The 17,291-nt window shown below is 43.5% G+C and overlaps 1 protein-coding gene across 1 annotated transcript; it reads left to right on the forward strand.

The window, feature by feature from the left end:
- The first annotated feature begins 4,499 nt into the window (after positions 1-4,499).
- LOC112246705 (SUN domain-containing protein 2-like) lies at positions 4,500-17,003 on the forward strand. The gene is made up of 13 exons (XM_024415194.2): positions 4,500-4,853; positions 10,027-10,129; positions 10,214-10,350; positions 10,566-10,841; positions 10,936-11,007; positions 11,278-11,411; positions 11,547-11,600; positions 11,691-11,744; positions 14,039-14,112; positions 14,614-14,746; positions 15,068-15,571; positions 15,766-15,855; positions 16,255-17,003. The coding sequence occupies exons 1-13, from the start codon at positions 4,832-4,834 to the stop codon at positions 16,375-16,377; spliced, it is 1,776 nt and encodes a 591-aa protein (XP_024270962.1). The 5' UTR covers positions 4,500-4,831; the 3' UTR covers positions 16,378-17,003.
- The last annotated feature ends 288 nt before the right edge of the window (positions 17,004-17,291 follow it).

The raw sequence follows: 17,291 nt of genomic DNA on the forward strand, positions 1-17,291 counted from the left end.
TCTTAAATCTTTCAGATATTTTTCATGTAGTGATACTTTAAGGGGTCTTAAAATTCAAAATGCACATGACCAAGGGTGCTCCATTCTTAAAGGGGACATCAGTAATTAACAGAACATAACACTTGGTATGACCTTCTTTAAACAATTCCATATAGCTTAGGGGAACCCCTGTCCCCACCCACCTTCATTAATACCATAAGCAATAGACTTGCAGCGGGGTCTATGTCCTATCTCCTCTGGATTCTTTCCTCCATGACCCAGAAACCGATAAGTGTTGGTGGAGTGTGTCAATTTGTTAGTAAGCAAAAGGAAAACGGTTCTCCCCTCATCGACACCCTCCTTTCAGCGTGGAAGGCAAGTGTAGGCTATCCTACCAATAGAGATAGATAGAGAACTCATCTTTGTATCTGGGGAACCACTACTTCAAGGTCTCAGAGCAAGTGACGTCACCGATTGAAACGCTATTTAGCGTGCACCGCTAACTAAGCTAGCCGTTTCACATCCGTTACACTACTGATGTGTAGATCAGCAGTTTTTACACCTGCAACCGCCTGCAATTGCTAATAACCCATCGGAAACCGCAAGACTATATGTCAAAAAGTGAAAATCTGAGGCCCGCACCCGACCCTAACCAGCTAATATAGAAAATGAACTGCAGGCTACAGTCCGAGACAGCGGAATAATTTTTTTGACAGGGGGTGCATGATTTTTGTGCCTAATTTATATATGTTTCTGCTTATAATTTCCTACATTTTGGTAGGCTACTTGTTAGTCAACTTGTCTATAAATAGATACAGTGCATTCTGAAATGATTTTTTTACACATTTTGTTACAGCCTTATTCTAAAATGGATTAAATTGTTTCTTCCCCCATCATTTATCTACACATAATACACCATAATGACAAAGCAAAACAGGTTTTTAGATTTAAAAAAAAAGTTTCTCCCATTCCTCTCTGCAGATCTTCTCAAGCTCTGTCAGGTTGGATGGGGAGCATTGCTGCACAGCTATTTTCAGCTCTCTTCAGAGATGTTTGATCGGGTTCAAGTCCGGGCTCTGGCTGGGCCACTCAGAGACAATCAGAGACTTGTTCCAAAGCCCCTCCTGCGTTGTTTTGGCTGTGTGCTTAGGGTCGTTGTCTTGTTGGAAGGTGAGCCTTCGCCTCAGTCTGAGGTCCTGAGCGCTCTGGAGCAGGTTTTCATCAAGGATCTCTCTATACTTCTCTCTGTTCATCTTTCCCCGATCCTGACTAGTCTCCAAGTCCCTGCCACTGAAAAACATCCCCACAGCACGATGCTGCCACCACCATGCTTCACCGTAGGGATGGTGCCAGGTTTCCTCCAGACGTGATGCTTGGCATTCAGTCCAATGAGTTCTATTTTGGTTTCTTCAGACCAGAGAAACTTGTTTCTCATGGTCTGAGTCCTTTAGGTACCTTTTGGCAAACTCCAAGAGTTGTCATGTGCCTTTTACTGATGAGTGGCTTCAGTCTGGCCACTCTACCATAAAGGCCTGATTGGTGGAGTGCTGCAGAGATGGTTGTCCTTCTGGAAGGTTCTCCCATCTCTACAGAGGAACTCTGGAGCTCTGTCAGAGTAACCATTGGGTTCTTGGTCACCTCCCTGACCAAGGACCTTTTCCCCCGATTGCTCAGTTTGACCCGGGCGGCCAGCTCTAGGAAGAGTCTTGGTAGTTCCAAACTTCTTCCATTTAAGAATGATGGAGGCCACTGTGTTCTTGGGGACCTTCAATGTTGCAGACATTTTTTGATACCCTTCCCCAGATCTGTGCCTCGACATCATCCCGTCTCAGTTTTTGCTTAGACATGCACTTCCAACTGTGGGACGTTATATAGACAGGTTTATGCCTTTCCAAATCATGTCCAATCAATTGAGTTTACCACAGGTGGACTCCAATCAAGTTGTAGAAACATCTCAAGGATGATAAATGGAAACAGGATGCATGCACCTGAGCTCAATTTCGAGTCTCATAGCAAAGGGTCTGAATACTTATTGTTATAATGTATATACAGTTGAAGTCGGAAGTTTACATACACTTAGGTTGGAGTTATTAAAACTAGTTTTTCAACCACTCCACAAATTTCTTGTTAACTAACAAATGGGTCTTCCAAATGGACAATGACCCCAAGCATACTTACAAAGTTGTGGCAAAATGGCTCAAGGACAACAAAGTCAAGGTATTGGAGTGGCCATCACAAAGCCCTGTCCTCAAGCCTATAGAAAATTTGTGGGCAGAACTGGCAAAGCATGTGCGAGCAAGAAGGCCTACAAACCTGACCCAGTTACACCAGCTCTATCAGGAGGAATGGGCCAAAATTCACCCAACTTATTGTGGAAGGCTAAAAATGTTTGACCCAAGTTCAACAATTTAAAGGCAATGCTACCAAATATGAATTGAGTGTATGTAAACTTCTGACCCACTGGGAATGTGATGAAAGAAATAAAAGCTGAAATAAATCATTCTCTCTACTATTATTCTGACATTTCACATTCTTAAAATAAAGTGGTGCTCCTAACTTACTAGGATTAAATGTCAGGAATTGTGAAAAACTGAGTTTAAATGTAATTTGGCTAAGGTGTATGTAAACTTCTGACTTCAACTGTATATATACATATATATTTTTTAAATACATTTGCAAAAATGGCTAAAACCTGTTTTTGCTTTGTCATTACGAGGTATAGTGTGTAGATTGATGAGGAAAATGTGCAAAATTTCCAAATTACATCCGTTTGACCGGTTGTAAAGATATTAAGACGATGTGAGAGGTTATAGACCTACAGTCAGTGTCCAGATTTCAGTTTCCATTTAACCCATCCGAACAGTAGACTACAGTTCCCTTGATGTGCCATTGGCCTATTTGATGTCCCCATCTTGTGACTGTCTAATTTGTATAGCGCCTCACAATCATCACGCTCCTATCATCCTACTTCACCAAATCATTCCCAGACATTACTTTTCTGGCCCTCACTTCTCTTTATTTTAAACTCTCAATTTTGCAGCTTTTCTCTTATTGAATTAAACTCCGATGTTGTCCTTTTTGCCTAAGTGGATCGACAACCTTTTTCTGCCCGCTCCCAAAAGCATATGATTGGCGTGTAGGCTATTTCGTGTGAGTAAAGTTAGATGGTGCGTCATCAGCACTCCATTATTGGTTAGACCGGCCATAGCCAGGTGCACCGCTGGTTTACATAGAGGGTTAAGAACTAACGTAGCAGGTTAGGATAATTAAGGTGGAAGGATTAGAGAATTAAGTTAAGGTTAGGAAAGGAGTTAGGTTTAGCTAAAATGCTACAGTTGTCAACAATCGACATGTTGTGCAACTCAATCAGTTATTAAGTTAAGGTTAGGAAAGGAGTTAGGTTTAGCTAAAATGCTAAAGTTGTCAACAATCGACATGTTGTGCAACTCAATCAGTCAGGCAAAACGGTATTGAGTGGCAACAAATATGCCCAATTAGCTGATTCGCTTTTCCATACATCCTGTTCTGTTCATCCGCCCACTCCTGTTGACACGCCCACTTCCAGACACTCCATGTATGCAGTTACCCATTTTTTTTTTAAATCAGCTATTGTTTTCTTGAAGGAGTAAAGTATGCAAACATACAAAAAGAATACGCTACTTATCCCTTTGTCTATAAAATGTCTTGCACAACTAGCTACATTTGTTTTTAATCACTTTATACATTTATTTTGTAAACGTCGTTTGCGTGACTGACTGATCTACAAAAACATGGAGTAGTTATTTATGATTTATGAATATTTATTTTTGTTGATCAGTCTGCCGGCAGTTGCCTGCAATGTCAACTGCTATGTCAATCAAGCCCTCTCATTTAATACAAGCGTTTTTTAAAAACGCTTTCCCTCTCCTCTACTACCTTTAACGCGAGGCCAGAGAGGAAGGCTCAGACAGGACGCAGGAGTTGAGCAAATTTAATTGAGAAAAGGAAAGGCTACTGACTCTCGGTTGTTGGATCGACAATGTCCATAATGAACGTGCTCTTGTGTTATATATATATTTTTTTCATCAAGCAATTCAGTATTAAATTGCACTTTATATTAATTAATTAATTAATTAAACTTTAACTTGAAAACGTAAGGATAGCAAGACAAACTTAAAATAAAACAGTCAACCAATGTTTGACGTCATAATCAGTTCTCTGAGACTTGATTATGACGTCAGGCATTAGTCGATGTAATATGAACAGTGTCGGGACAACAACCCGAGTCAGGGATCTTCTTCACTGACTGTAGACTGAGAACATTATACAAGATTTAGGTAATATTTTCTAAATGTGATGTCCTTGGTTTTATCATATGCGCATGTTTAGCCTATTTTCCCATACTTTTATTCATTGATTTCACCTCGCAAGATGCAAAGGAAAGTTGCCACGATTATTAATGAATCATTCAATAGAAGGGGAGGGGGGAACTGTTGCTGACCAGATATTGCCACAGGGTGACGCGTAAAAAAGACGAGAGCTCCTAAGAGGCAGCCTTAACTCAAAATAAGAGGGTGTTTTGTAACTGTCTGTCTGGCCCGCGGACTCCTCCTCCGCCTAACTGTCAGTAGCAACGTTCTGGTCCCGTTTGCCTTGTGCTAGCAAATACTGTAGCAGATTTTTTTTTGTGAAAGTGTTACGAAGAGCCAACAAAGGGGTTGGCTCTTTATACCCCGTCCTGTCTACCACTAAATTGTTGTTCGGAAATGTATAGGGCTGGTGGTTGCAATTAGCCAAGTTATCGTTACATTTGCGAGAGGTTACATTTGACAGCTCGCCACCTGGGACAGGGAGCTTTGCCTCTGCCTTACCCATGATGGCGACCCAAGAAGCGGGTAAGTCTGGACAAAATATATCCGTTTGTTTACACCAAGTTTGTTTATGCATGTTTAATGCTATAAGCTAGTTACAGTAGCTATGCCGTGAACTCGTGACGTGCTGTAACTAACAGTTTGCAAGGTAGATTAATGACTTTTTTCTCATATGGGGATGATGCTGTTCGTGTCCGTGAGACGGCAGCTGAAGTGTCAGCATCTTGTTGATAAAACAACGCGTATTGATGTTCACAATACGCACGAGTATCTCTTTTGAGAAACAGTTTCCAAGCTTCTAGGGGCACAGTCAACACATGTCCTATTATTTAGATGGCAATTATGTGCTGTTTGCTTTAAAATGACTCAGCCGAGTTTTTTTCTCTCTCGGTCTCTTTCTCTCTCTGTGGTCTATTTGTCTATGTAGCCTGGCTGTGTGTATGGCAGTAGTCATGCTAACTCTGCCAGCAATGCCTCCATGACCTGCCCCTCCCTTAACAGGAACACAGAACGTTCAAACCCTAACTCTCCTCTCTGATGTTCTAGGAGGAACATCATCCAATATACTAATGAGGATCAGCTTCAAGCTGTTACGGAAACACACGTGTCTTTGTTTATGTGTATTTTATATGGCTGTTCTCCTGTATGTGTGTCAGGTCTAATGAAGCTCTTTTGTAGTATGTGGACTGTGTTTGTGTCCTCATGTAATTATAGCCTAGCAAGCTACGAAAAAAGAAAATATTCAGACCCCTTTACTTTTTCCACATTTTGTTACATTACAGCTTTATTTATTTTTTTAGAACTCAATCTACACACAATACCCCATAATGACAATGTTTTTAGACATTTTTGCAAATAAAACACAACTTTATATAAGTATTCAGACCCTTTGCTATCAGACTCGAAATTGAGCTTAGGTGCATCCTGTTTCCATTGATCACCTTGATGTTTCTACAACTTGATTGGAGTCCACCTGTGCTAAATTCCATTGATTGGATAAGATTTTAGAAAGGCACACATCTGTCTATATAAGGTCCCACAGGTGATGGTGCATGTCAGAGCAAAAACCAGGCCATGAGGTCCAAGGAATTGTCGGTAGAGCTCCGGGACAGGATTGTCTCGAGGCACAGATCTGGGGAAGGGTACAACAAATGTCTGCAGCATTGAAGGTCCCCAAGAACACAGTGGCCTCCATCATTCTTACATTTAAGAAGTTTGGAACCACCAAGACTCTTCCTGAAGCTGGCCGCCCGGCCAAACTGAGCAATCGGGGGAGAAGGGCCTTGGTTAGGGAGGTGACCAAGAACCCGATGGTCACTCTGACAGAGCTACAGAATTCCTCTGTAGAGATGGGAGAATCTTCCAAAAGAACAACCTCCTCTGCAGCACTCCACCAATCAGGCCTTTATGGTAGAGTGGCAAAACATAAGCCACTCCTCAAAAGACTCATGACAGCCTGCTTGGAGTTTACCAAAAGGCACCTAAAGGACTCTGAGGCCATGAGAAACAAGATTCTCTCATTTGATGAAACCAAGATTGAACTCTTTGGCTGCATGCCAAGCATCATGTCTGGAGGAAACCTGGCATCATCCCTACGGTGGCAGCATCATGCTGTGGGGATGTTTTTCAGCGGCAGGGACTGGAGACCAGTCAGGATCGAGGGAAAGATGAACGGAGCGAAGTACAGAGATCCTTGATGAAAACCTGCTCCAGAGCGTTCAGGACCTCAGACTGGGGCAAAGGTTCACCTTCCAACAGGACATCGGCTCTAAGCACAAGGCCAAGACAACACAGGAGTGGCTTCGGGACAAGTCTCAATGTCCCTGAGTGGCCCAGCCAGAGCTCGGACTTGAACCCGATCAAACATCTCTGAAGAGAGCTGAAAATAGCTGTGCAGCAACGCTCCCCATCCAACCTGACAGAGCTTGAGAAGAATGGGAGAAACTCCCCAAATACAGGTCTGCCAAGCTTGCAGCGTCGTACCCAAGAAGACTCGAGGCTGTAATCACTGCTAAAGGTGCTTCAACAAAGTACTGAGAAAAGGGTCTGAATACTTATGTTAATAATAATTATGCAAATAATACATTTGAGAAATTCTAACTTGTTTTTGCTTCATCAATTTAATGAATTTATAGAATAAGGCTGTAATGTAACATTAATGTGGTGGAAAAAGTTGTGGTCTAAATACTTTCAGAATGCACTGTAGATGAGAGGGGTTGATTAGATTGCAGGATCAGGTAAAGAAAGAGGGGAGGAGAGCTTAGTGAAGGAGGGAACTGAAGGCTATTGTAATGAGAAGAGGATTGGGAAGCGGGATCAAGCGCTGAGACGGCAAGAGACGCCATTTTCAGTGGAATAGAGGATTTGAGAGAATTAGCCTATGGTACAATATGTTCAGTGATGCTAAAGCTTCTTTTCACACCAGAGGAAGGTAATGTATTCCAGACTCCATTGCATAACAATGAGAATGCTATTAATGTAGGCTACTTTAACCTGGCTGGCTGGATGTTTTTACCCAATCTCATGGTGTTGGCTCAATCCCATTTGATCACTTGACCTACATCAGTGTCTTTTTGTCTGTCAGTAACCATGGAAAAGGACCGACACTGCTCTATGCCCTAGCAACCTAAACTTGTTGTTAGTTGTTTACTGTAGTGTTGTTAAAGCTGCGGATAGTGTGGGCCATCTTCCCTTTTCTCAACTCTGTTGTCTGAATTTGCATATCACTCACATGTCTGACTTCCTGTCTCACCACACACCACATCCTCTTACACCTTATGCCATGCCTTTACCCTGTATTTTGGCTTCTCTGCAGTACTCGAGCCACATGACTTGAGTCACAAAATTGATAACTTGAGACTTGAGTCCCGATTCTTGAGGCACCAAGTCAACTTTGACTTGAGAGTGACTTGATTATCTTGCCAGGTTTTGTCTCTGTGGATTGCTCTCCACGCAGCCAGAGACCATACCGCACTTGCAAAAAAACAGATTGGGTAGTGAAATGCACACACTGCTCTCTGATTGGATCAGCAAACTCAATCAAAACAGGTCTGAGCTAGTGCAGTGAAGGTTTTGTGTGAAGCTGAATGGAGAAAATTACATACAGTGCAAGTCAAAAATTTGGACATTCAACAGTTTTAATTTGATTTAGACTATTTTCTACATTGTAGAATAATAGTGAAAATAATTAAATGCGCCGAATACAACATCTTACAGTGATGCTTACTTCCGAGCCCCTAACCAACAATGCAGTTTTTAAAAAAACAGATAAGAATAAGAGGTAAAAGTAACAAGTAATTAAAGAGCAGCAGTGAAATAACAATAGCGGGACTAGATACACCGATACAGAGTCAAATTGCAGGGACACCGGTTATTTGAGGTAGTATGTACATTTTTTTTAACCTTTATTTTACTAGGCAAGTCAGTTAAGAACAAATTCTTATTTTCAATGATGGCCTAGGAACAGTGGGTTAACTGCCTGTTCAGGGGCAGAACGACAGATTTGTACCTTGTCAGCTCGGGGGTTTGAACTTGCAACCTTCCAACGCTCTAACCACTAGGCTACCCTGCCGCCCCATGTAGGTAGAGTTATTAAAGTGACTATGCATAGATGACAACAGAGAGTAGCAAAGGTGTGGGGGGGAGGGGGTAGCCATTTGACTGGGTAGCCATTTGACTAGATGTTCAGGAGTCTTATGGTTTGGGGGTAGAAGCTGTTTAGAAGCCTCTTGGACCTAGACTTGGTGCTCCGGTACCTCTTGCCGTGCGGTAGCAAAGAGAACAGTCTATGGCTAGGGTGGCTGGAGTCTTTGACAATTTTTAGGGCCTTCCTCTGACACCACTTACCGCTGTAGAACCTTTGAGGGTCTGAGGACCCATGCCAAATCTTTTCAATCTACCGAGGGGGAATAGGTTTTGTTGTGCCCTCTTCACAACTATCTTGGTGTGCTTGGACCATGTTAGTTTGTTGGTGATGTGGACACCAAGGAACTTGAAGCTCTCAACCTGCTCCACTGCAGCCCCGTCGTTGAGAATGGGGCCGTGCTCGGTCCTCTTCTTCCTGTAGTCCACAACCATCTCCTTTGTCTTGATCATGTTGATGGAGATGTCGTTATGAGCTGTATTCCTATAGGCTGTTAGCCTATAGGCTGTCTCGTTGTTGTCGGTCATCAGCAAATTTAATGATGGTGTTGGAGTCGTGCCAGGCCGTGCAGTCATAAGTGAACAGGGAGTACAGGAGGGGACTGAGCACGCATTCCAGTCTGGGCTAGCAAAACAGTCCTGTAGCATAGCATCTGCTTCATCTGACCACTTTTTTTATTGATCTAGTCACGGGTGCTTCCTGCTTTAATTTTTGCTTGTCAGCAGGAATCGGGTGGATAGAATTATGGCCAGATTTGCCAAATGAAGGGCGAGGGAGAGCTTTGTATGTGTCTGTGTGTGGAGTATAGGTGGTCCAGAGTTCTTCCTCTAATTGCACATTTAACATGCTGATAGAAATTTGTTAAAACTGATTTAAGTTTCCCTGCATTAAAGTCCCTGGCTACTAGGAGCGCCACCTCTGGGTGAGCGTTTTCTTGTTTGCTTATGACTGAATACAGCTCATTAAAGCTGTTTTAGTGCCAGCCTCTGACTATGGTGGTATGTAAACAGCTATGAAAAATACAGATGGAGGAAGGTAGTGTGGTCTACAGTTTATCATGAGATAAATCTCAGGTGAGCAATAGACTTCCTTAGATATCGTTGTCCTTTAGTAGTGGTTTCTTTGAGAGAGCAGTGTGAGGTGCTGTAGATTAACTGGATTAGAGATTATACAGGAGAGCATCTGTCAGAGAGCCTCTCTCCTACCACCAGCTCTGGGCTACTGCTACCACCAGCTCTGGGCTACTGCTACCACCAGCTCTGGGCTACTGCTACCACCAGCTCTGGGCTACTGCTACCACCAGCTCTGGGCTACTGCTACCACCAGCTCTGGGCTAGCGCTATGCTACCTAGGCTACCTCTTGGGAACCTCAATTCCTTTTTTACTGTAACTGTTCATCTCATCTATTTTTAACAACATATAAAAGCCTAATGACTGTTACGAAGTGTTATATTATTGATTTGCTGTGTGTGTGGGATTCCTCCTGTTAAAGCAGTTCGTATACCACAGTATCCTGTATGAGGTATTGTCTCTGTCTCTCTCTCTCTCTGTCAGACATGTCGCGGCGCAGTATGAGGCTGGTTTTAGGGGGATACTACCACCAGTCATCAGACGATGATGAGTCCTCCTCAGTTTCCTACAGGGAGAGCCCCGTGAGGTGTGTTTGTGTTTCATGTTGTACCGTATAGCCTAATACAGTAGGCCTGACAGTTGCTTTAACAAAGCCCTTTCTCTCTCTCAGGGTTTTTACTAAGAGGAAGACAGGTGGTCGTAAAGTGGCGGACTCTCGTACCTCCAGCCGGGCCAACAGCGTGGCTAGCACGGCTAGCAGCAAGGGTAGTACAGTGGAGCCACCCATCAATGCTGAGGACTATATTGGTACGGTTCACACCACTTCCTGCATCCACAGTCCTATTGACACTCAGTCCTACTCACTCAGTTACTTCCATTGTCTAGGCCTATACTGTATACACTGTACAGTATAGCTTTGTATTGCAGCTGCCTCTTTGTCTATGGTTATAGTTAGTTTGTTTTGAATAGCCATAATAGCTATCTGACTCTCTCTCTTTGTCCCTGCACCCCCTGCCCTTCAGGGGTCTCAAGCTTGGTTCAGAGAAGGAAGACCTTCCAGGAACCTCTTGCCCCAGCCCCCAGCCTGAACCAGGCTCCCAGCCCCAGGGGCTTCTCGTCCTGCCAGACCGGCCTGAACCAGGCCCAGAGCCAGAGCAGCGCCATGGACAGCTCTGGTTACTCCTCTTCAGAGGCAAGACGTTACAGAGGATACTCTGGAGACTCCTCCTTAGGCGAACAAAGGGCTAGCGCCAGCCAGAGATCTGGCACTAACAGGACAAGTGCTAGTGCCAATTGGAGTGAGTACTGTGTGTGTGCTAGTGTAGCATTAGCTGGTCTCTATGCTTGTAGCTTGTTTGTTAGCATTAGCTTTATCTCTCTCTCCTCCTGTAGCCCCTCCGTTTATCCCGGCCGATGTGGGGAAGGCCATTCTAATTGCCATCCTCCTCATCCTATTGACCTTCGGTGAGTGACATCACACTACAGAATCAGTCTATAGTTCTATAGAACTTCCATGAAAAGAACCAACATCACTGTTACTTTATTGGTGCCAGCAGTACATTGTCCACAGAAGACATGCCTAACCATAGTACTTACTGACAATTTAAATAACAGAAGTACAACACACACCCATTGTTGACGAGCAAAATTGTTCAAAATGTTGTCTGTGTAGCCTGTCCTCTATGATAATGTCCTCCTTAGTGTATTCAAGTCTATTCTACCCCTTTCTGCTAGGCTGCTGGCTCCTTGCCCCCTTGGTATGGGCCACTCTGACTTCAGCCCTGAATGCTATCACTATGACCCTGAACCGATCTGTCATCACCCCAACTCCGCCACCTGTCTTCACTACGCCACCTGTCAAGGCTATGGTAGGATCTGATGGGACCACATACCCGGCAATAATCTCTCTTTCTCTTGATTTGGTAGGATGCTACATTGACGCTCTGCATGTGTACTCCTGGATTGTACAGTTAAAAGCTTGTTTGTTGAAACTCTTTCTGCAGGATGGAGCTTCGGTATTGCATTCTGCTCTGGAAGCCAAGATGAACACCATCCTGGTAAGAGAGACAAAGAGAGAATGCACAAACTATACTGCATTTGGGTGTATTCATTTGGTTTAACTCACTTGTGTGCATGTTCTCCCGCAGAGAGAGATTGAAATTCTTAAGAAGAAGGAACACCAGCAGAAATTTGTAACCGAGGTGAGTGCTCTATAGTGCAGTATTATGTGGAATGGGGTATCATAAGGTCCTATAACAGTCTAGTATGGAGAACAGGGTTTCAGTTATAGATGTCTGTAGTAGTGTGATAGGGAGTCCTCTTATAGGGCTCTATAATAGTGCAGTATTTGGGAAATAGTGTTTTCTTTTTTATGTAATATATACACACACACAACCGTTGAAAAGTTTGGGGTCACTTAGAAATGTCCTTATTTTTTAAAGAAAAGCAAAAAAAATAGTCCATTAAAATAACATCAAATTGATCAGAAATATAGTGTAGACATTGTTAATGTTGTAAATGACTATTGTAGCTGGAAACGGCTGTTTTTTTTTAAAATGGAATATCTACATAGGCCCATTATCGGCAACCATCACTTCTGTGTTCCAATGGCACGATGTGTTAGCTGTTAGCAGTTGTTATTCTTCAATAACACAAACCCCAAAGCAAATCGGGGAGAAAAATGTATTTATTTGAAAAGGACAAATCATAGATGCTATGCTGGGAGGTAGATGTTCATTCCCCCTGTTGTCCTCAGCTTTTCTCCACAGAACAAATAACAGGATGTCATTTATAACCCCCCAACCTAGCTTGGGGTTGACCAATCAGAAGTCCTTGTAGTACAACTGGGCCAATGGCCATATAACAAGTATCCTGCTCCAGACTCAATGTACAGAACGTAGCTCTGAGTTCAGGACTGACATTCCACAGATTCTAAACAGCTGTTGAACTGAAAAGCAACTCCTATTTACATTGACAATTCCCTATTGACCATAGTACTCCATTTAGTTTAGTACGCTCGTCCTCATCCTCTGCGTTGTGTGTTTATCTTCAAAATATTCTTGTATAGCTAATCTAAGTTTATCATTTTAAAATGCTAATTGATCATTAGAAAACCATTTTGCAATTATGTTAGCACATTTGAAAACTGTAGTACTGATTTAAAGAATCAATAAAACTGGCCTTCTGTAGACTAGTTGAGTATCTGGAGCATCAGCATTTGTGGCTTCGATTACAGGCTCAAAATGGCCAGAAACAAAGAACTAACTTATGAAATTTGTCAGTCTATTCTTGTTATGAGAAATTTAAGGCTATTCCATTTGTGAAATTGCCAAGAAACTATAGATCTCGCACAATGCCTGTGTACTACTCCCTTCACAGAACGGCGCAAACTAGCTCTAACCAGAATAGAAAGGGGAGTGGGAGGCCCCGATGCACAACTGAGCAAGAGGACGAGTACATTAGTGTCTAGTTTGAGAAACAGACGCCTCACAAGACCTCAACTGGCAGCTTCATTAAATAGTACCCGCAAAACACCTGTCTCAACATCAACAGTGAAGCAGCTACCCCAGGATGCTTGCCTTCTAGGAGGAGGTGTGATGATGTGGGGGTGATTTGCTGGTGACACTGTCTGTGATTTATTTAGAATTCAAAGCACACATAACCAGCATGGCTACCACAGCATTCTGCAGCGATACGCCGTCCCATCTGGTTTGCGCTTAGTGGGACTATCATTTATTTTTCAACAGGCCAATGACCCAACACACCTCCAGGCTGTGTAAGGGCTATTTGACCAAGAAGGAGAGAGATGGAGTGCTGCATCAGATGACTTGGCCTCTACAATCACCCGCCCTCAACCCAATTGAGATTGTTTGGGATGAGTTGGACCGCAGAGTGAAGGAAAAGCAGCCAATTCTTCTTTTTTTTTTTTTTTACCTTTATTTAACTAGGCTAGTCAGTTGAGAGCAAATTCTTATTTACAATGATGGCCAAACCCGGACGACACTGAGTTAATTGTGCGCCGCCCTAATCGGACTCCCAATCACGGCTGGATGTGATTCAGCCTGGATTCAAACCAGGGACTATAGTGACGCCTCTTGCACTGAGATGCAGTGCCTTAGATCACTGCGCCACTCGGGAGCGCAGAATATGTGGCAACTCCTTCAAAACTGTTGGAAAAGTATTCCAGGGGAAGCTGGTTGAGGGAATGCCAAGAGTCCAGGCAAAGGCAAAGGGTGTCTACTTTGAAGAATCTAAATGTAAAATATGTTTTGTTTTCTTTAACACTTTTTTGGTTACTACATGATTCCATGTGTGTTATTTTATAGTTTTGATGTCTTCACTATTATTCTACTATGTAGAAAATAGTAAAAAATAAAGAAAAACCCTGGACTGCGTAGGCGTGCCCAAATTTTTGACTGGTATTGTATATATGTTCTATAGAATTGTTGTATATTTACGTATATGGTTGAGATGTAGTGCTCGTCTATCCTAACAGATGGTAGAGCGACTGCAGACAGACTTGGCAGACGTGAGAACAGACATGAGGGACGTGAGAGTGAGAGTGGACAGGTGAGTGTGTGTCCGGCCCAATCCAGAACCTGCCCCCTAGCTTCTGCCCCTAGCCCCTACCTCCTAGCATCTACCTCCTGTCCTTAGCCCTAGCTCCTGTCCCATGCTCCCTAGGCACTTGGGAAGATTTGAAAGGAGTGAAAACATACTCCCATACTTTTTCTGTTAACCAATCTAATGTCCAAACCTTGTTTGCAAAAAAAACTTTGGATTAAGATTTCCTCTCTAGGTTTCTTTCTAGGTTTTGGCCTTTCTAGGGAGTTTTTCCTAGCAAATGTGCTTCAACACCTGCATTGCTTGCTGTTTGGGGTTTTAGGCTGGGTTTCTGTACAGCACTTTGAGATATCAGCTGATGTACGAAGGGCTATATAAATACATTTGAAATTTGATTTGATTTGAAGACAATCTTGACTTAGCCTTTAAAAATGTTTTGTGAGTTTGCTGTCTCGGGGTTGAAGATAAATAAATATCTGTTTCTCACTGGCCTTTTTTCTATTGTAGTGTGAATCCACTGGATTGGGAGCATCGTTTGAGCGAGCAGACAGCCGGCTTCATCAGTCAGGTGGGCGAGCTGAAGGACCAACACACACACGTCAAGCAGCGAGTCGCTGCCCTGGAGGACCAGAGTGCCACGGTAATGTACACAAAACACGCAAACTCAAGTCAAATTTGTAGCACTGAACTTGTGCACTTTCTTAAGTGGTTCTGCATAAGAGATGGTGCTAAATAACTTAAATGAGAATGGCCGAGTCCAAAATGGCACCCAATAACCTACATAGTGCACTACATTTCCCATTTTAGTCATTTAGCAGACGTTCTCCTCCAGAGCGAATTACAATTACTTTTGACCAGAGCCCTATGGTAGTGCACTATATAGGGAATGGGGTGCTGTTTGGGACACAATAATTGATGAGCCTTCCTAACCTAATGGATGTGGTCTCTCTGTGTTGTGTAGCTGGGGAAGCAGGTCTACTCTGTTCAGAACCAGCCTCCTCCAGCTCCCAACCCCACCACAGCCAACACACACCTGACCCCTGAGCTTGAAGAGGCCATGGCCAAATGGCTGCATGAGAATGTGCCCCAGAATGAGCCACGGATGGTGAAAGAGGTTGTGAAGAACTGCAGTCCCCTATTGGCTGACAGGATGCCAGACTTTGCCTTGGAGTCCCAAGGTGCCAGTGTTGTGAGCACACGGTGTTCCGAGACGTACCGTACCCGCTCGGCATGCGTGTCCTTCCTGGGTGTACCCCTCTGGTACCCCTCTGAGAACCCCCGCACTGTTATCCAGGGTCAGGCGGTGCAAGCTGGGAAGTGCTGGGCGTTCTACGGAGCGCAGGGCACCCTGGTCATCGCCCTATCTCATCCTGCCCACATCACCCACGTCACACTGGAGCACCTCCCGGTCTCCAACGCGCCCACCGGACGCATCGACAGCGCGCCCAAGGCCTTCTCTGTCTACGTGAGTCATCTGTGACCTCTAGCCCTTCCCTGACACTCTAGTCAGTGCACAATTTTTTCCAGAGTCACATCTACATAATCTACTGTTGAAGATTTCCTACAGAGATGTTTAGAGCAGTATGGTGAATATCTTTAACGCTGATGACTCATTTCTGTCTTTAAAAATCGGTCTCATCGCTTTCTCTCTCTGTGCAGGGTATGTCCACTGAGACAGAAGACGGCACCTGCCTGGGAACCTTCACTTATGACCAGCACGGAGGGGCAATCCAGACCTTCCAACTGCCTGTGAGTCCCATCCATTTAAACTTTGCCTCGGTTGTATTCATTAGTACACACCGTTTCAAAATGAAGCAAAACATTTTGCTACAGAAAATTAGTGTTTCTTATTGGACAAGTTCAGGTAGTCCCTCCCTCTTTCAGTTTTTCTTCCTTTTGGTGCCTAGTGAACACCGACCTCCGGTTAGGATTACTAGGTTATTTTTTGGGGGCGTGAGACATTCGTCGGGCTCGATGTTTATGCAAAGACTATAGCTGAAATAAGCCTGGAACAGAACAGGACCAGGACCATAGAACAAAGTTCTAACTACCTAGCTAGTAGCTACTGTTGACCCTAATGCAGTATCCATACAGTCATCAGTTGCGTTGCTTGTTCTAACCCTTTACCCTTCCTGTTCTCTATGTCAGAATCCTACCAGGGCCATCTATTATTTCGTGGAGCTGCGCGTTCTGAGTAACTGGGGTCACCTGGAGTACACATGCGTGTACCGCTTCCGTGTGCACGGACACATGGCCTCCTCCTCCAAGTGAGAGACGTTCATCGTCCACCTCAACCGCAGACCTCCGAGGCTTCGCTTTCATATCAGAGCAACGTTCTTTTTGCATCTCAACATTATGACGGACCATTCTAAATAAATGTCTTTATTTGGCGTAATCAGGATGGCTTCCTAAACTGGCTTCTGCCAGGTGTGAGGTCAGAGGTCTGCAAGGTTTTGTTACAATTTGCAGTTTCATTTCTGGCAGAGGTATTGACCTGGCTAATAGGAGTGTGGGGATGGGTTTTTGAGAGTTTCAAATTGAACTGTGTGTGTGTATGCTTTTTAGCATTGATTATTTGTTTGCATTTTAACGCCCGGCCATAGCGGACAAAGATTTCAGATTGTACTTTGAATGTGTGTTTGTGACAATCCCTCCTGGGTTACTGGGCTCTTATTGTTTAATTTCATCTGTCTTAAAATGATATACAAAGGTTTAATTATGGTTAAAAAGAACGTTGTTGGATGTATATATTGCAAGAATCAAGATGTATTGTTCATTATTTTATTAGTCCGATAAGAATAGGATGTAATATGTTTGTAAATGATTTTTCCGTTGGCCTGAATGGTTAAGTCTCGACCCACCTTGCCAATAGGCTTCCTATTACAGGATGAACTATATGATTGTAGATGCTTTCTACTTTGCATTTGGTAATGCACTGGTGTTTCAATGTCCTTTATAATAATAATAGAGACTAGAGAGAAATAGACAGGAGCACACTGAGGTTGCAACGTATTATCTTTCACATTTAGAAAAAAAACTTTTTTCCTTTTTTCCCAATTTCATGGTATCTAATTGGTAGTTACCGTCTTGTCTCATCGCTGCATCCCCCGTATGGGCGAGGGTCGAGAGCCGCGCGTCTTCCGAAACACAACCCAACCAAGCCGCACTGCTTCTTGACACAATGC

This window comes from Oncorhynchus tshawytscha, linkage group LG06 (assembly GCF_018296145.1).
Source record: "Oncorhynchus tshawytscha isolate Ot180627B linkage group LG06, Otsh_v2.0, whole genome shotgun sequence".
In the NCBI taxonomy this organism is placed as follows: Eukaryota; Metazoa; Chordata; class Actinopteri; order Salmoniformes; family Salmonidae; genus Oncorhynchus; species Oncorhynchus tshawytscha.